At 40.9% G+C, this 21,300-nt stretch overlaps 2 protein-coding genes across 2 annotated transcripts in view; both read right to left on the bottom strand.

The window, feature by feature from the left end:
* The window catches only part of LOC139767160 (uncharacterized), a 1,522,454-nt gene that overhangs the window by 1,183,662 nt on the left and 317,492 nt on the right, over positions 1-21,300 (bottom strand).
* LOC139767077 (26S proteasome non-ATPase regulatory subunit 14-like) lies at positions 11,859-13,051 on the bottom strand. The gene is given in 3 exon segments (XM_071696043.1): positions 11,859-12,119; positions 12,122-12,635; positions 12,637-13,051. Coding segments are annotated over 3 exon segments (933 nt in total). The 5' UTR covers positions 13,003-13,051; the 3' UTR covers positions 11,859-12,066.

Here is a 21,300-nt window from a genome sequence, read left to right as displayed (position 1 = left end):
ATAAGTTTATGATACGCTCGTTGTCTGTCTTGGACAATCACTTGTTTACCAAATGGCGTCCTAGCTACGTCTCTTCGTTGTATATCAACTGACTGTTATATTTCTTTCTTGTATCTCCCCTGATGATGTGATTATTACACGAAAGTGCACTTGGGAACTTATCATGTTTCATTTTCCTCACGGACTTATAGGAATATATATATATATATATATATATATATATATATATATATATATATATATATATATATATATATATGGGAGCGGGGGGCTGGAAATCCTCCCCTCTCGGTTTTTTTTTTAATTTTCCAAAAGAAGGAACAGAGAATTGGGCCAGGTGAGGGTATTCCCTCAAAGGCCCAGTCCTCTGTTCTTAACGCTACCTCGCTAATGCGGGAAATGGCGAATAGTTTGAAAGAAAAGAAAAGATATATATATATATATATATATATATATATATATATATATATATATATATATATATATATATATATATATATATTCTTTCTTTTTTCTTTTATACTATTCGCCATTTCCCGCATTAGCGAGGTAGCGTTAAGAACAGAGGACTGGGCCTTTGAGGGAATATCCTCACCTGGCCCCCTTTTCTGTTCCCTCTTTTGGAAAAAAGAAAAAATGAGAGGGGAGGATTTCCAGCCCCCCGCTCCCTTCCCTTTTAGTTGCCTTCTACGACACGCAGGGAATTCGTGGGAAGTATTCTTTCTCCCCTATCCCCAGGGATATATATATATATATATATATATATATATATATATATATATATATATATATATATATATATATATATATAACGGGAAAATATTCATGTACACTAAATCTCACGTTCTCAACTGAAAGGTAATTACATTATCTGTCTTTAACAATGTCTTCCAAACTATGTAATAAAAAGTATTGATCTTTACTAACAACAAAGATTATAAAAACATAATTTGCTACTCTGCTCTTTGACCCGGCCCTTTAAGGATCATGTCAAAGGTCACGACATCATAACTAAGCATCGTACAATCGTGCTCCTGGGGTTAAGTCATAGGGGATTTAAATTACTTTTAGAAATTGAAGATATTTCGACGTCAGGCCATGAGTTTTACCATGCATCAGGCTCCGTGGTGACGTGTGGCGTGCCGGCTGACGAGGCCAGATGCACGAAGTCGTCTGCTGCTTCCCCTGGGCCGGCCTGCCCGCCTCAGACTTACCCAGTGCACGTCAAATTGACTATACCCTCGTCCTTACCTGGTGAGCCGTGTCAACCACAGACAGAATCCTGTACTCGTATACACAACATCTTGTTTTTCTGTAAACTTTATCAGTTCTTCAACTTATTCTTTTAAAAACAAACGTCTACATCATACTGAATGTGATTTATCTGCAGGAGATGCCTTACATTACGCGAACAAAACATATTATATATATCTATATCTATCTATCTATCTATATATATATATATATATATATATATATATATATATATATATATATATATATGTGTGTGTGTGTGTGTGTGTGTGTGTGGAAGTCGAGAACATTATCTCGGAAAGCAAAAATGGGTATGTTTGAAGGAATAGTGGTTCCAACAATGTTGCATGGTTGCGAGGCGTGGGCTATGAATAGAGTTGTGCGCAGGAGGATGGATGTGCTGGAAATGAGATGTTTGAGGACAATGTGTGGTGTGAGGTGGTTTGACCGAGTAAGTAACGTAAGGGTAAGAGAGATGTGTGGAAATAAAAAGAGCGTGGTTGAGAGAGCAGAAGAGGGTGTTTTGAAATGGTTTGGGCACATGGAGAGAATGAGTGAGGAAAGATTGACCAAGGGGATATATGTGTCGGAGGTGGAGGGAACGAGGAGAAGTGGGAGACCAAATTGGAGGTGGAAAGATGGAGTGAAAAAGATTTTGTGTGATCGGGGCCTGAACATGCAGGAGGGTGAAAGGAGGGCAAGGAATAGAGTGAATTGGATCGATGTGGTATACCGGGGTTGACGTGCTGTCAGTGGATTGAATCAGGGCATGTGAAGCGTCTGGGGTGAACCATGGAAAGCTGTGTAGGTATGTATATTTGCGTGTGGACGTATGTATATACATGTGTATGGGGGTGGGTTGGGCCATTTCTTTCGTGTGTTTCCTTGCGCTACCTCGCAAACGCGGGAGACAGCGACAAATATATATATATATATATATATATATATATATATATATATATATATATATATATATATATATATATTTTTTTTTTTTTTTTTTTTTCAAACTATTCGCCATTTCCCGCATCAGCAAGGTAGCGTTAAGAACAGAGGACTGGGCCTCTGAGGGAACATCCTTACCTGGCCCCCTTCTCTGTTCCTTCTTTTGGAAAATTAAAAAAAAAACAAGAGGGGAGGATTTCCAGCCCCCCGCTCCCTCCCCTTTTAGTCGCCTTCTACGACACGCAGAGACCGTGGGAAGTATTCTTTCTCCCCTATCCCCAGTGATATTATATATATATATATATATATATATATATATATATATATATATATATATATATATATATATATATATATATATATTTACTATACTTTGTCGCTGTCAACCGCGTTAGAGGTAGCGCAAGGAAATATACGAAAGAATGGCCCAACCCACCCACATACACATGTATATACATAAGCGCCCACACACACACATATACATACCTAGACATTTCACTATATACATACAGATACATACAGAGACATATACATATATACACAAGTACATATTCATACATGCTGCCTTCATCCATTCCCGTCGCCACCCCGCCACACATGAAATGGCACCCTCCTCCCCCTCCGCGCGCGCAAGGTAGCGCTAGGGAAAGACAACAAAGGCCACATTCGTTCACACTCAGTCTCTAGCTGTCATGTGTAATGCACTGAAACCACAGCTCCCTTTCCACATCCAGGCCCCACAGAACTTTCCATGGTTTATCCCAGACACTTCACATGCCCTGGTTCAATCCATTGACAGCACGTCGACCCCAGTATACCTTATCGTTTCAATTCGCTCTATTCCTAGCACGCCTTTCACACTCCTGTATATTCAGGCCCCGATCGCTTAGAATCTTTTTTACTCCATCCTTCCACCTCCAATTTGGTCTCCCACTTCTCGTTCCCTCCACCTCTGACACATATATCCTCTTTGTCAATCTTTCCTCACTCATTCTCTCCATGTGAACAAACCATTTCAATACACCCTCTTCTGCCCTCTTAACTACACTCTTTTCATTACCACACATCTCTCTTACCCTTTCATTATTTACTCGATCATATCACCTCACACCACACATTGTCCTTAAACATTTCATTTCCAACACATCCACCCTCCTCCGTACAACCCTATTTATAGCCCATGCCTCGTAACCATATAACATTGTTGGAACCACTATTACTTCAAACATACCCAATTTTGCTCTCCGAAATATCGCTCTCGCCTTCCATACATTCTTCAACGCTTCCAGAACCTTCGTCCCTTCCCCCACCCTGTGGCTCACTTCCGCTTCCCTGGTTCCATCCGCTGCCAAATCCACTCCTAGATATCTAAAACACTCACTTCCTCCAGCTTTTCTCCATTCAAACTTACCTCCCAACTGACTTCTCCCTCATCCCTACTGAACCTAAATATCTTGCTCTTATTCACATTTACTCTCATTTTTTTTCTTTCACACACTTTACCAAACTCAGTCGCCAACTTCTGCAATTTCTCACCAGCGTTGTATCATCAGCGAACAACAACTGACTCACGATCCATGGAGATAGGGGAGAAAGAAAATTTCCCATGTGTCGTAGAAGGTGACTAAAGAGGGCGGAAGCGGGGTGCTGGTACCCCCCCCCCCCTGTTCCCTGCATTTAAATTTCTAAACGGGGAAACAGAAGGAGGAGTCACGCGGGAAGTGCTCACCCTCCTTGAAGGCTCAGATTGGGGTGTCTAAATGTGTGTGGATGTAACCAAGATGAGAAAAAAGGAGAGATTGGTAGTATGTTTGAGGAAAGGAACCTGGATGTTTTGGCTCTGAGTGAAACGAAGCTCAAGAGTATAGGGTAAGAGTGGTTTGGGAATGTCTTGGGACAAGAGCAAAGGAAGGAGTAGCACTCCTAAAGCAGGAATTGTGGGAATATGTTATAGAGTGTAAGAAAGTGGATGGAGAGAGATGGGTGATAATTGGTGCCTACGCAACTGGTCATGAGAACCTGAGTGTATTAGCAGCTTTGATGCACGAGACCGGATTATAGTGAAAAGAGAGGAGGCTGTGAAAGCCTTGTGCAAGCTCAAGTCTGCCAAAGTGGCAGGAGTGGATTGAAAATGCAGCCAGGTTGTTATGACAGGCGACTACAGTGATGTTACTTGGTTGATTAGGCCCAAGGTGAAGTGGCTGTGGACTGGTATAATGCATGTATACTGCCTTTCTCTCGAGGCACGGGAAGAAAAACGAATGCCCGTATAACAGAGTTGCAAGTCTGCTGAGTATATGTGTTTGGATGTTGAAGACTGGTGACTAAAAGGGTGGGATATGTACAGAACATCAGTGTGTGTGTGTGGACGCAAGCAAGGCTCATGATCCTGTCGGCATCCATCCCCGTGTACTGAAAGTGTGTTCCTCTGTGCTTGCTCGTCTGTTCCGTTACTGCTTAAAAACCAAAACTTTTCCTTCTCCTTGGAAACATGCATTGATACATCTCGTCCTTAAGAAGGGGCCTTTCTGACCCTTCCAACTATCGTTCTACTGATTTGACATCTATTCCCAATCTTTGAATCGCTCCTTAAACACCTCAAAAATCAGTCTTCTCTCTGATCACCAGTATGGCTTGCGTAAGGCGAGATCTTTCCTATCATACAAATGTCTGGTCATAATCCCTGAAAGATTTGGGGAGTCAAGTGTAGTTACCCTTGACATATCTAAGGCTTTTGACAGAGTGTGGCATCCGAGTCTCACCTCAAAGCTCCCTTCTTTTGGCTTTCCTCCCACACTTTGCTCCTTCATGCCAAGCTTCCTCTTCGGCCGCCCCCATCTCTGTGGTCATTGATGGATCAGCCTCATCTTTTCTCGATCAACAGCGGGGTCCCTCAAGGTTCTGTTCTGTCCCATACACTTTTTCTCCATTCTTTCAATGGTTTCCTCTCCACAAATAATACAATGCACTCATACACTGACGAATCAACACTGCATTTATCCACGTCCTTCAATTCTGCTCCGTCTTCTCTTATTCGATCTGCATCTCGTCTTTGCACAGCTTCCTCAATAAACTCAACACTTGGACAGGATATCTCAGTGGGGTATACAAAATTTTGTTGTTTAATGCTTCCAACACTCAATTTCTACCCATTTCTCTATCAAAAAACTCCTCACAACTCTCGTCTCTCCTTTGATGGTTCTGTAATTCTGTAAATGATCTCGTTTTTCTTTTTCCGTTTCATAATTCTCTCTATATTTCAATTAAGGCCCGGCCTTGATGTAGACTTTTGTCTGTGACTGGAGCCTTCAATATATACATATATATATATATATATATATATATATATATATATATATATATATATATATATATATATATATATTGGAAAGGATCACAATTTTGCGCGTGAACAAGATATTCCTATGAGTCCACGGGGAAAATGAAACACGATACGTTACGTTCCCAAGTGCACTTTCGTGTAATAATCACATCATCAGGGGAGACACAAGAGCGAAATATAAGTCAGTTGATATACATCGAAGAGACGAAGCTAGGACGCCATTTGATAAACATGTGATTGCCGAAAGCATACAACGAGCGTTCTCTTGGATGCATCTATAAAGTGCCTTGTGGAAATTGTGATAAATTCTATGCTGGTCAGACTGGTAAGGATCTTTCTCTTAGACTTAAGCAACATAAATATAGTATAAGAACGAGACAAGAATCAAATGCCTTGTTTAATCACGTTAAAAACTATGATCATTGTATTGACTGAAGTAATGCCATCTCAGTTATTAACTCTAACTCTATTTACCAAGAGAAATATCATTGAGTCTTCTATTAATGAATACACAAAGAATTATAATCTTGATATTAGTGATGGTCTATACAAATTAGATAACTTTATTGTTGAAAAACTTGTAAAATGATAAGTTTATGAACGCTCGTTGTATGTTCTGGACAATCACATGTTTACCATATGGCGTCCTAGCTTCGTCTCTTCGATGGATATCAACTGACTTATATTTCTCTCCTGTGTCTCCCCTGATGATGTGATTATTACACGAAAGTGCACTTGGAAACTTATCGTGTTTCATTTTCCCCGTGGACTCATAGGAATATATATATATATATATATATATATATATATATATATATATATATATATATATATATATATATATATATATATTTATTTTATATTTATTTATTATACTTTGTCGCTGTCTCCCGCGTTTGCGAGGTAGCGCAAGGAAACAGACGAAAGAAATGGCCCAACCCCCCCCCCATACACATGTATATACATACGTCCACACACGCAAATATACATACCTACACAGCTTTCCATGGTTTACCCCAGACGCTTCACATGCCTTGATTCAATCCACTGACAGCACGTCAACCCCGGTATACCACATCGCTCCAATTCACTCTATTCCTTGCCCTCCTTTCACCCTCCTGCATGTTCAGGCCCCGATCACACAAAATCTTTTTCACTCCATTATTCCACCTCCAATTTGGTCTCCCTCTTCTCCTTGTTCCCTCCACCTCCGACACATATATCCTCTTGGTCAGTCTTTCCTCACTCATCCTCTCCATGTGCCCAAACCACTTCAAAACACCCTCTTCTGCTCTCTCAACCACGCTCTTTTTATTTCCACACATCTCTCTTACCCTTACGTTACTCACTCGATCAAACCACCTCACACCACACATTGTCCTCAAACATCTCATTTCCAGCACATCCATCCTCCTGCGCACAACTCTATCCATAGCCCACGCCTCGCAACCATACAACATTGTTGGAACCACTATTCCTTCAAACATACCCATTTTTGCTTTCCGAGATAATGTTCTCGACTTCCACACATTCTTCAAGGCCCCCAGAATTTTCGCCCCCTCCCCCACCCTATGATCCACTTCCGCTTCCATGGTTCCATCCGCTGCCAGATCCACTCCCAGATATCTAAAACACTTCACTTCCTCCAGTTTTTCTCCATTCAAACTCACCTCCCAATTGACTTGACCCTCAACCCTACTGTCCCTAATAACCTTGCTCTTATTCACATTTACTCTTAACTTTCTTCTTTCACACACTTTACCAAACTCAGTCACCAGCTTCTGCAGTTTCTCACATGAATCAGCCACCAGCGCTGTATCATCAGCGAACAACAACTGACTCACTTCCCAAGCTCTCTCATCCCCAACAGACTTCATACTTGCCCCTCTTTCCAAAACTCTTGCATTTACCTCCCTAACAACCCCATCCATAAACAAATTAAACAACCATGGAGACATCACACACCCCTGCCGCAAACCTACATTCACTGAGAACCAATCACTTTCCTCTCTTCCTACACGTACACATGCCTTACATCCTCGATAAAAACTTTTCACTGCTTCTAACAACTTTCCTCCCACACCATATATTCTTAATACCTTCCACAGAGCATCTCTATCAACTCTATCATATGCCTTCTCCAGATCCATAAATGCTACATACAAATCCATTTGCTTTTCTAAGTATTTCTCACATACATTCTTCAAAGCAAACACCTGATCCACACATCCTCTACCACTTCTGAAACCACACTGCTCTTCCCCAATCTGATGCTCTGTACATGCCTTCACCCTCTCAATCAATACCCTCCCATATAATTTACCAGGAATACTCAACAAACTTATACCCCTGTAATTTGAGCACTCACTCTTATCCCCTTTGCCTTTGTACAATGGCACTATGCACGCATTCCGCCAATCCTCAGGTACCTCACCATGAGTCATACATACATTAAATAACCTTACCAACCAGTCAACAATACAGTCACCCCCTTTTTTAATAAATTCCACTGCAATACCATCCAAAACTGCTGCCTTGCCGGCTTTCATCTTCCGCAAAGCTTTCACTACCTCTTCTCTGTTTACCAAATCATTTTCCCTAACCCTCTCACTTTGCACACCACCTCGACCAAAACACCCTATATCTGCCACTCTATCATCAAACACATTCAACAAACCTTCAAAATACTCACTCCATCTCCTCACATCACCACTACTTGTTATCACCTCCCCATTTGCGCCCTTCACTGAAGTTCCCATTTGCTCCCTTGTCTTATGCACTTTATTTACCTCCTTCTAGAACATCTTTTTATTCTCCCTAAAATTTAATGATACTCTCTCACCCCAACTCTCATTTGCCCTTTTTTTCACCTCTTGCACCTTTCTCTTGACCTCCTGTCTCTTTCTTTTATACATCTCCCACCCAATTGCATTTTTTCCCTGCAAAAATCGTCCAAATGCCTCTCTCTTCTCTTTCACTAATACTCTTACTTCTCCATCCCACCACTCACTACCCTTTCTAATCAACCCACCTCCCACTCTTCTCATGCCACAAGCATCTTTTGCGCAATCCATCACTGATTCCCTAAATACATCCCATTCCTCCCCCACTCCCCTTACTTCCATTGTTCTCACCTTTTTCCATTCTGTACTCAGTCTCTCCTGGTACTTCCTCACACAGGTCTCCTTCTCAAGCTCACTTACTCTCACCATCCTCTTCACCCCAACATTCACTCTTCTTTTCTGAAAACCCATACAAATCTATATATATATATATATATATATATATATATATATATATATATATATATATATATATATATATATATGCGGAAGATGAAAGCCGGCAAGGCAGCAGGTTTGGATGGTATTGCAGTGCAATTTATTAAAAAAGGGGGTGACTGTATTGTTGACTGGTTGGTAAGGTTATTTAATGTATGTATGACTCATGGTGAGGTGCCTGAGGATTGGCGGAATGCGTGCATAGTGCCATTGTACAAAGGCAAAGGGGATAAGAGTGAGTGCTCAAATTACAGAGGTATAAGTTTGTTGAGTATTCCTGGTAAATTATATGGGAGGGTATTGATTGAGAGGGTGAAGGCATGTACAGAGCATCAGATTGGGGAAGAGCAGTGTGGTTTCAGAAGTGGTAGAGGATGTGTGGATCAGGTGTTTGCTTTGAAGAATGTATATGAGAAATACTTAGAAAAGCAAATGGATTTGTATGTAGCATTTATGGATCTGGAGAAGGCATATGATAGAGTTGATAGAGATGCTCTGTGGAAGGTATTAAGAATATATGGTGTGGGAGGAAAGTTGTTAGAAGCAGTGAAAAGTTTTTATCGAGGATGTAAGGCATGTGTACGTGTAGGAAGAGAGGAAAGTGATTGGTTCTCAGTGAATGTAGGTTTGCGGCAGGGGTGTGTGATGTCTCCATGGTTGTTTAATTTGTTTATGGATGGGGTTGTTAGGGAGGTAAATGCAAGAGTTTTGGAAAGAGGGGCAAGTATGAAGTCTGTTGGGGATGAGAGAGCTTGGGAAGTGAGTCAGTTGTTGTTCGCTGATGATACAGCGCTGGTGGCTGATTCATGTGAGAAACTGCAGAAGCTGGTGACTGAGTTTGGTAAAGTGTGTGGAAGAAGAAAGTTAAGAGTAAATGTGAATAAGAGCAAGGTTATTAGGTACAGTAGGGTTGAGGGTCAAGTCAATTGGGAGGTGAGTTTGAATGGAGAAAAACTGGAGGAAGTGAAGTGTTTTAGATATCTGGGAGTGGATCTGGCAGCGGATGGAACCATGGAAGCGGAAGTGGATCATAGGGTGGGGGAGGGGGCGAAAATTCTGGGGGCCTTGAAGAATGTGTGGAAGTCGAGAACATTATCTCGGAAAGCAAAAATGGGTATGTTTGAAGGAATAGTGGTTCCAACAATGTTGTATGGTTGCGAGGCGTGGGCTATGGATAGAGTTGTGCGCAGGAGGATGGATGTGCTGGAAATGAGATGTTTGAGGACAATGTGTGGTGTGAGGTGGTTTGATCGAGTGAGTAACGTAAGGGTAAGAGAGATGTGTGGAAATAAAAAGAGCGTGGTTGAGAGAGCAGAAGAGGGTGTTTTGAAGTGGTTTGGGCACATGGAGAGAATGAGTGAGGAAAGATTGACCAAGAGGATATATGTGTCGGAGGTGGAGGGAACGAGGAGAAGAGGGAGACCAAATTGGAGGTGGAAAGATGGAGTGAAAAAGATTTTGTGTGATCGGGGCCTGAACATGCAGGAGGGTGAAAGGAGGGCAAGGAATAGAGTGAATTGGAGCGATGTGGTATACCGGGGTTGACGTGCTGTCAGTGGATTGAATCAAGGCATGTGAAGCATCTGGGGTAAACCATGGAAAAGCTGTGTAGGTATGTATATTTGCGTGTGTGGATGTATGTATATACATGTGTATGGGGGGGGGGGTTGGGCCATTTCTTTCGTCTGTTTCCTTGCGCTACCTCGCAAACGCGGGAGACAGCGACAAAGTATAAAAAAAAAAAATATATATATATATATATATATATATATATATATATATATATATATATGGTTGCGAGGCGTGGGCTATAAATAGAGTTGTGCGAAGGAGGGTGGATGTGCTGGAAATAAGATGTTTGAGGACAATATGTGGTGTGAGGTGGTTTGATCGAGTAAGTAATGAAAGGATAAGAGAGATGTGTGGTAATAAAAAGAGTGTGGTAGAGAGAGCAGAAGAGGGTGTTCTGAAATGGTTTGGTCACATGGAGAAAATGAGTGAGGAAAGATTGACCAAGAGGATATATGTGTCAGAGGTGGAGTGAACGAGGAGAAAGGGGAGATCAAATTGGAGGTGGAAAGATGGAGTGAAAAAGATTTTGAGTGGTCGGGGCCTGAATATGCTGGAGGGTGAAAGGCGTGCAAGGAACAGAGTGAATTGGAACGATGTGGTATACCGGGGTCGACGTGCTGTCAATGGATTGAACCAGGGCATGTGAAGCGTCTGGGGTAAACCATGGAAAGTTCTGTGGGGCCTGGATGTGGAAAGGGAGGTGTGGTTTCGGTGCATTATACATGACAGCTAGAGACTGAGTGTGAACGAATGTGGCCTTTGTTGTCTTTTCCTAGCGCTGCCTCTCGCACATGCGGGGGAGGGGCTGTTATTTCATGTGTGGCGGGGGGCGATGGGAATGAATAAATGCAGACAGTATGAATCATGTACATGAGTATATATGTATATGTCTGTGTGTGTATATATATATGTATACGTTGAGATGTATAGGCATGTATATTTGCGTGTGTGGACGTGTATGTATATACATGTGTTTGTGGGTACATTAAGCCATTCTTTCGTCTGTTTCCTTGCGCTACCTCGCTAACGCGGGAGACAGCGACAATGTAAAATAAATATATATATTCTTTTTTCTTCTTTTAAACTATTCGCCATTTCCCGCGTTAGCGAGGTATCGTTAAGAACAGAGGACTGGGCCTTTGAGGGAATATCCTCACCTGGCCCCACTCTGTTCCTTCTTTTGGAGAAAAAAAAAAAAACAAAAAAAAAAACGAGAGGGGAGGATTTCCAGCCCCCAGCTCCCTCCCCTTTTAGTCGCCTTCTACGACACGCAGAGAATACGTGGGAAGTATTCTTAATCCCCTATCTGTATGATATCTAACAAAATTGTCAAAAATATATCTAAATGAATAAGAAAAATGAACAAGGTTCAGATTACAAATATAATTTGAAAAGTATTGACTTCTATAAAGGGACAATCATTTGTATTATACCATGTGGAGAGAATATTGTTTGAAAGGCTTATAAATTTGCTCAAGTATAATAGTTAATCATTCTAAAGCTTGTAAAACAGAAGCAAACTAGATCAAGACTAACAATTAAAAGATTATGGTACTTTAGCCATATTTTTGTTTGGCAAAGATTTTACATATAACTATTGGTTAACCATTGTGGATTTTTGCCTTTCATCAGTTTCTTGTATATCCTTTGTTCTTTTAAAATAAATACTGCTTATTTGAAAATTACAGAGTCAAGCACAGCACCAAGACACTGTACAATATTGAGGTCATGAGAACTTCCACCTTATCCTCCAGATGTCGCTTTGGGTCCAGCTTTCCAACATTCTTGATTGCAAGTTGCTCTGGGGTCATTTTCGCTTCTTCCTCCAAACTCTTATTATAAGCTGTAGCTAGATTAAGGATCTCCTTAACAGTGTCCTCATTTAGGCTGCTGTGCTCATTGTAATTCTGCAATGTCAGGCCTTCCATCCATGACTTCTTATGAAGATTTAAGAGCATTTGCTGTTCTCTTTCATTCATTCGGTATTTAATTGGAATAGAGTAATAGTGTCGGTTAAGTCCATGAATCAACGCCTGGATGGAGGGTTTCTGTAGGTGACCAAGGTTAGAGGTAGTTTGTCTTGGCTCTTGTCCTAATACCATCATGTTAGGGTTGATTAATCGAAAAGCATCAATCACCACTTTACCTTTAACAGACTGGATGGGATCAACTACCACAGCCACAGCACGCTCTGACAGGGCCTCGAAACTTTGCTGTGTGTTTATATCAACGCCTGAGAGAGCAACAGCCAAAACCAGGATGTGAATGGTACCACCCAACTACCATCTCTGGGCGACCAACTTGTTTCAACATGTCTATCATTTTTGCTTGGAAGACTGGATCCACTGCTTCAGCAGACACTCCTGTTCCACTCTGAGGCATGGCAAAGACATCAATCACTCGGACAGTATAGTCATCAACAAACTCCCCCAGCATTAGACCCATCACCTCCATTGGCACTCCAGCTCGTCCATGCTTCAACATCTTAAGCAGAGCAAGAGATGAAATGTAAACCTGTTCAGCAGTATCAGGAACTGGGGCATCATTGGGAGGGGGTCCTTGACCAAGTGCTGGTAGAGCACTTCCTAAGCGAAGCAAGCGATCCATGTTTTACCTTTATTTCTATCGCTTACTCTTCCTTTTTAATCAAAATGAGTCATGATAAGTTCCCAAGTGCCTTTTCATATAATGATCACATCATCAGGGCAGATACAAGAAAGAGAAATGTCACTGATAGACAACGAAGAGACGAAGCTAAGACGCTATTTGGTAAACTATCATTACCCAAATCATTCGGGTAGAGACTGTTTACAAAATGGCGTCCTAGATCCGTCTATTCCTTGCATATTCATTGACTGTTATTTCTCTTTCTCGTATCTGTCCTGACGATGTGATCGTTACAAAAAACTGCACTTGGGAACACAACGAGTTACATTTCCACGTAGATTAGAAGGAATCTTTCCCCGGTTTGGGGCAGGGGTGCGTGATATCTCCATGGTTGTTTACTTTGTTTATGGATGGGGTGGTTAGGAAAGTGAATGCAAGAGTTTTGGACAGAGGGGCAAGAATGCAGTCTCTTGTGGATGAGAGGGCTTGGGAAGTGAGTCAGTTGTTGTTTGCTGATGATACAGCGCTGGAGGCTGATTCGGGTGAGAAACTGCATAAGTTGGTGACTGAGTTTGGTAAAGTATGTGAAAGAAGAAAGCTGAGAGTAAATGTGAATAAGAGCAAGGTTATTAGGTTCAGTAGGGTTGAGGGACAAGTTAACCGGAAGGTAAGATTGAATGGAGAAAAAATGGAGGAATTGGAGTGTTTTAGATATCTGGGAGTGGACTTAGCAGCGGATGGATCCATGGAAGCGGAAGTAAGTCATAGGATGGGGGAAGGAGCGAAGGTACTGGGAGCGTTGAAGAATGTGTGGAAAGAGAGAACGTTATCTCGGAAAGCAAAAATGGGTATGCTTGAAGGAATAGTGGTTCCAACAATGTTGTATGGTTGCGAAGCATGGGCTATAGATAGGGTTGTGCAGAGGTAGGATGGATGTGATGGAAATGAAATGTTTGAGGACAACATGTGGTGTGAGGTGGTTTGATCGAGTAAGTAATGGAAAGGTAAGAGAAATGTGTGGTAATAAAGCGAGTGTGGTTGAGAGAGCAGAAGAGGATGTATTGAAATGGTTTGGTCACATGGAGAGAATGAGTGAGGAAAGATTGACAAAGAGGATATATGTGTCAGATGTGGAGGGAAGGAGAAGTGGGAGACCAAACTGGAGGTGGAAGGATAGAGTAAAAAAAATTTTGAGCGATCGGGGCCTGAACATGCAGGAGGGTGAAAGGCGTGCAAGGAACAGAGTGAATTGGAACGATGTGGTATACCGGGGTCGATGTGCTGTCAATGGATTGAACCAGGGCATGTAAAGCGTCTGGGGTAAACCATGGAAAGTTTTGTAGGGCCTGGATGTGGAGAGGGAGCTGTGGATTCGGTGCACTATACATGACAGCTAGAGACTGAGTGTGAACGAATGTGGCCTTTGTTGTCTTTTCCTAGCGCTACCTCGCGCGCGTGCGGGGGGAGGGGGTTGTCATTTCATGTGTGGCGGGGTGGCGACAGGAATGAATAAAGGCAGCAAGTACGAATTATGTACATGTGTATATATGTATTTGTCTGTGAATGTATATATATGTATACGTTGAAATGTATATGCATCTATATCTGCGTGTGTGAACGTGTATGTATACACATGCATATGTGGGTGGGTTGGGCCATTCTTTCGTCTGTTTCACTGAGCTACCTCGCTAACGCGGGAGACAGCGACAAAGTATAATATATACTGGGGTAAACCATGGAAAGTTGTGTGGGGCCTGGATGTGGAAAGGGAGCTGTGGTTTCGGGCATTATTGCGTGGCAGCTAGAGACTGAGTGTGAACGAATGGGGCCTTTGTTGTCTTTTCCTAGTGCTACCTCGCACACATGAGGGGGGAGGGGGAAGGTATTCCATGTGTGGCGAGGTGGCGATGGGAGTGAATGGGGGCAGACAGTGTGAATTGTGTGCATGGGTATATATGTATGTGTCTGTGTATGTATATATATGTGTACATTGAGATGTATAGGTATGTATATTTGCGTGTGTGGACGTGTGTGTGTATGCATTGTGTATGGGGGTGGGTTGGGCCATTCCTTTCGTCTGTTTCCTTGCGCTACCTCGCAAACGCGGGAGACAGCGACAAAGCAAAATAAATATATAAATAAAATATATATATATATATATATATATATATATATATATATATATATATATATATATATATATATATATATATTCCTTGGGATAGAGAAGAAAAATACTTTCTAGGTATTCCCAGCGTGTTGTAGAAGGTGAATAAAGGGGGCGGGAGCGGGGGTTGGAACCCCCCTGCCCTCCTTGCATTTGAATTTCTAAAAAGGGAACCAGATGAAGCAATCGAGCGGGGAGTGCTCATCCTCCTCGAAGGCTCAGATTGGGGTGTCTAAATGTGTGTGGATGTAACCAAGATGAGAAAACAGGAGAGATGCATAGAATGTTTGAGGAAAGAAACATGGATTTTCTGGCTCTGAGTGAAACAAAGCTTAAGGGTAAAGGGGAAGAGCGGTTTGGGTAAGTCTTGAGAGCAAAGTCAGCGGTTTGTGAACGTACAAGAGCTAAAGAAGGAGTAGCACTACTCCTGAAGCAGGAGTTGTGGGAATATGTTCTACATTGATATAGGGTAAAACTGAAAGCGGATAGAGATAGGTGATTACTGGTGCCTATACACTTCGTCATGAGAAGAAAGATCATGGGAGGCAAGTGTTTTGGAAGCAGCTGAGTATGTTAGCAGTTTTGATGCACGAGACCGGGTTATAGTGATGTGTGATGTAAATGTGAAGGTGATTAATGTGGCAGTTAAGGGTATAATTGATGTTTATAGGGTGTTCAGTATTGAAAAATGGAAATGATGAAGAATTTGTGGATTTGTGTGTGGGAAAAAAGACTGGTGACTGGGAATAACTGGCTTAGAAAGAGAGATGCAAAAACATGCGTATGTGAGTTGGAGAGATGGCGAATGGGCAGTACTGGATCATGTGATAATTGATAGGCGTGTAAAAGAGAGACTATTGGAGGTTAAAGTGCTGAGAGGGGCAGCTGGAGCGATGTCTGATCATTATCTTGTGGAGGAGTAGGGGAAGATTTGTAGAGGTTTTTAAAAAAGAAGAGAGAATGCTGGGGAGAAGAGAGTTGTGAGAGTAAGTGAGCTTGGAAAGGAGACTTGTGTGAGAAACTACCAGGAGAGATTGACTGTAGAATGGCAAAAGGTGAGAGCAAATGACGTGAGGGGAGAGGGTCAGCAATGGGATTTATCTGGGGAAGCAGTGATGGCTTGCGCAAAAGACTTATGTGACAGAGAAAGGTGGGAGCTGGGCAGATTAGAAAGGGTAGTGAGTGGTGGGATGAAAAAGTAAGGTTGTTAGTGAAAGAGAAAAGAGAGGCGTTTGGACGATACTTGCAGGAAAGTAGTGAAATTACTGGGAGATTTATAAAAGAAAGAGGCAGGAGGTCAAGAGAAAGGTGCAAAAGTTGAAAAAAAGGGCAAATGAGAGTTGGGGTGAGAGAGTATCATTAAACTTAAGGGAAAACAAAAAGATGTTTTGGAAGGAGGTAAATAACGTGCGTAAGACAAGGGAACAAATGGGAACATCGGTAAACAGGGCAAGTGGGATGAAATGAGGAGATGGAGTGAGTATTTTGAAGATTTGTTGAATATGTTTGATGACAGAATGGCAGATATAGGGTGTTTGGTCGGGGTGGTGTGTGAAGTGGGAGAGTCGGGGAGAATGGTTTGGTAAACACAAAAGAGGCAGTGAAAGCTATGCGTGAGATGAAATCCAGCAAGGCGGCGGGTTTGGGTGGTACTGTAGTGGAATTTATTAAAAAAGGAGGTGACTGTGTATTCAGTGTATGTATGGACCACGGTGAAGAGCCTGAGGAACGGCGGAATATATGCATAGTGCTATTGTACAAAGGCAAGGTGGATAAAGGTGAGTGTTCAAACTACAGAGGCATAAGTTTGTTGAGTATTCCTGGGAAATTATATGGGAGGGTATTCATTGAGAGGGTGAAGGCATGTGCAAAGCATCAGACTGCTGAAGACAAGTGTGGTTTCAGAAGTGGTAGAAGATGTGTGGATCAGGTGTTTGCTTTGAAACACCTGTTTATATGTTTTGATAAGTTCATACATATATGGCAATGAAGGGGACAAAGATGACAAACTTTTGATAAGAGAGATGTTATCTTTCAACAAAAACTTCATTTCTTTATTGAACTGAGAGTTAACTGCTTCTTAGGGATTTTTACTAAGTTTAGAATATGTTGTGTCATCATTTAGATCATTCATTTTAGATAAATAGTTACTTTTGTCTAAAATCACAACAGCGTTAGCCTTATCTGCTTTAGTAATATGTATATCCTTGTCTTTTTTTAAGGTGTTAATAGCTCTTATGAATCTTTTTGGGCAATTAGCTTCCACTGGTTTTGACAGTGGAAGACCTATAGTGAGTTCAGTAGGCTCCATCACATATAAATTGTCAAAATGGTTAGTCTCTTTATTAAGCCCTTTAGTGGGTAAGGTATCAAATTCTAATATCATGAACAATGTAGATCTAGTCAACAAGTTAAACAATATCAATGTTAATTTTGATTTCAAACTAGTTAGCTTTGATGTTTCCTCACTTTTCACTAAAGTTCCAGTTGATGACCTTTTAGAATATTTATTTGATGTCTTGGATGATATTCATTTACCTGTTTCAAAGTCTAGTTTCATTGAACTGATGAAATTGTGCATAAAAGACTGTGCATTTCAATTTAATGGAGATTATTATGCTCAAAAATTTGGTATGGCAATGGGTAACCCTCTTTCACCTGTAGTAAGTAATCTTTATATGGATTTTTTTGAAACAAAATTACTAAACGATATCTTACCTTCTAATGCAATTTGGTTTAGGTATGTAGATGATGTTCTTTGTGTTTGGCCAACAAATGAAAATTTACAAATATTTCTCCCCTTACTTAACAATTTAGTACTTTCCATCAAATTTACTGTAGAAAATGAAAATAACGGTATGTTACCATTTTTAGATTGCATGATCCATAGACAAGGAAACAAGTTTAAGTTTAGCATATTCAGAAAACCCACCAATGTATGCTCATATATCCATCATTACTCATCTCAACATGACAGAGTTAAATTATCATCATTTCAATCTATGCTCCTTAGGGCATTACGTATTTGCAGTCCAGAATTTATCGATGATGAGTTTGAGAAGATATATTCTATTGAATCTAAGTTAAAGTACCCTAGATCTTTCATTGATAAATCCCTTAAGTTAGCAAAGAAACCATTTTATAGAGTTGAGCCCAAACCTCCCATTGACACCAAGAATCTTTTAGTTCTCCCTTTTAATAATAATTTCACTTTGCTTCCCATGTTGCTTAAATCCTTTATGTAAATGTTACCTTTAGCAACAATAATACTATTAAGAATATCTTAATCAGGGATTCACCAGAAAATTCTCTTGGATGCATCTATAAAGTGCCTTGTGGAAATTGTGATAAATTTTATGTTGGTCAGACTGGTAAGGATCTTTCTCTTAGACTTAAGCAACATAAATATAGTATAAGAACGGAACAAAGAATCAAATGCCTTGTTTAATCATGTTAAAAACTATGATCATCGTAGTGACTGGAGTAACGCCATCTCAGTTATTAACTCTAACTCTATTACCAAGAGAAAGATCATTGAATCTTCTATTATTAAATACACAAAGAATTATAATCTTAATATTAGTGATGGTCTATACAAATTAGATAACTTTACTGTTGATAAAATTTGTAAAATGATAAGTTTATGAACGCTCGTTGTATGTTTTGGACAATCACATGTTTACCAAATGGCGTCCTAGCTTCGCCTCTTCGATGTATACAACTGACTGTTATATTTCTCTCTTGTGTCTCCCCTGATGATGTGATTATTACACGAAAGTGCACTTGGGAACTTTTCATGTTTCATTTTCCCCGTGGACTCATAGGAATATATATATATATATATATATATATATATATATATATATATATATATATATATATATATATATATATATATATATATATATTATCCCTGGGGATAGGGGAGAAAGAATACTTCCCACGTATTCCCTGCGTGTCGTAGAAGGCGACTAAAAGGGGAGGGAGCGGGGGGCTGGAAATCCTCCCCTCTCATTTTTTTAATTTTCCAAAAGAAGGAACAGAGAAGGGGGCCAGGTGAGGATATTCCCTCAGTGGCCCAGTTCTCTGTTCTTAACGCTACCTCGCTAACGCGGGAAATGGCGAATAGTTTGAAAAAAAAAAAAAAAAAAAAAAAAAAATATATATATATATATATATATATATATATATATATATATATATTTTTTTTTTTTCATACTATTCGCCATTTCCCGCATTAGCGAGGTAGCATTAAGAACAGAGGACTGGGCCTTAGAGGGAATATCCTCACCTGGCCCCCTTCTCTGTTCCTTCTTTTGGAAAATTAAAAAAAAAAAAAAAACGAGAGGGGAGGATTTCCAGCCACCCGCTCCCTCCCCTTTTAGTCGCCTTCTACGACACGCAGGGAATACGTGGGAAGTATTCTTTCTCCCCTAACCCCAGGGAAAATATATATATATATATATATATATATATATATATATATATATATATATATATATATATATATATATATATATATATCGCTACCTCGCTAACGCGGGAGACAGCGACTAAGTATAATGAATAAGATATATATATATATATATATATATATATATATATATATATATATATATATATATATATATATATATCTTATTCATTATACTTAGTCGCTGTCTCCCGCGTTAGCGAGGTAGCGATATATATATATATATATATATATATATATATATATATATATATATATATATATATATATATATATTATCCCTGGGGATAGGTGAGAAAGAATACTTCCCACGTATTCCCTGCGTGTCGTAGAAGGCGACTAAAAGGGAAGGGAGCGGGGGGCTGGAAATCCTCCCCTCTCATCTTTTTTTTTTTTTTTTTTCAAAAGAAGGAACAGAGAAGGGGGTCACGTGAGGATATTCCCTCAAAGGCCCAGTCCTCTGTTCTTAACGCTACCTCGCTAATGCGGGAAATGGCGAATAGTATGAAAGAAAGAAAAGATATATATATATATATATATATATATATATATATATATATATATATATATATATATATATATATATATATATATATATATATATATATATATCCCCTTACATACGCCAACTCTGTGTGAAAGATAAATAGCTGGGTTGACCGTGATACAGCTGCTTGGTCCAAGATTTGAACCCTGGCGGGCCTGCGCGTGACGCACAGTCAGCCATGCTCACTACTTCCCCTCTAAAAGCTTGTCCTCTACAGACACGATCAAACTATTCTGATGCAACATTCTCTCTCTCTCTCTCTCTCTCTCTCTCTCTCTCTCTCTCTCTCTCTCTCTCTCTCTCTCTCTCTCTCTTTCTCTCTCTCTCTTTCTCTATCTATCTATCTATCTATCTATCTATCTATCTATCTCTCATCGGTAATCCCATTTACCGCTTTACAGGATCTAAATACTTCATTTCTTGTCCATCTGACATGATCACCCGCTTTTGTCTTCGCTCATGCCTCACGTACAGTAACGTTACACTTTCCATCATCTTTTTAACTTTACCAGTCCCCAAGGCTGCCACCACTACCAAACATGGGGCTGCACCTCCCTACAGTGGAACCTTCTACCACTGCCTGCAGTACTACCCCCTCATCCTGACCCCTGCCTGCAGTACTACCCCCTCATCCTGACCCCTGACTGCAGTACTACCCCCTCATCCTGACCCCTGCCTGCAGTACTACCCGCTCATCTTGACCCCTGCCTGCAGTACTACCCCCTCATCCTGACCCCTGCCTGCAGTACTACCCCCTCATCCTGACCCCTGACTGCAGTACTACCCCCCTCATCCTGACCCCTGCCTGCAGTACTACCCCCTCATCCTGACCCCTGCCTGCAGTACTACCCCCTCATCCTGACCCCTGCCTGCAGTACTACCCGCTCATCTTGACCCCTGCCTGCAGTACTACCCCCTCATCCTGACCCCTGCCTGCAGTACTACCCCCTCATCCTGACCCCTGACTGCAATACTACCCCCTCATCCTGACCCCTGCCTGAAGCATTACCCCTTCCTCCAGTGCTTCATCTTGCGTGTGATCCCTCCCTACGTTACTTCCCTGTAGTTTGAATCTCTCCTACTGAGCTGCCCCTCATTGTAATCCCTTCC

This window comes from Panulirus ornatus, chromosome 59, assembly GCF_036320965.1.
Source record: "Panulirus ornatus isolate Po-2019 chromosome 59, ASM3632096v1, whole genome shotgun sequence".
NCBI classification, from domain to species: Eukaryota; Metazoa; Arthropoda; class Malacostraca; order Decapoda; family Palinuridae; genus Panulirus; species Panulirus ornatus.
The sequence above is the reverse complement of the archived record's forward strand: the minus strand, read 5'-3'. Positions and strand labels throughout refer to the sequence as shown.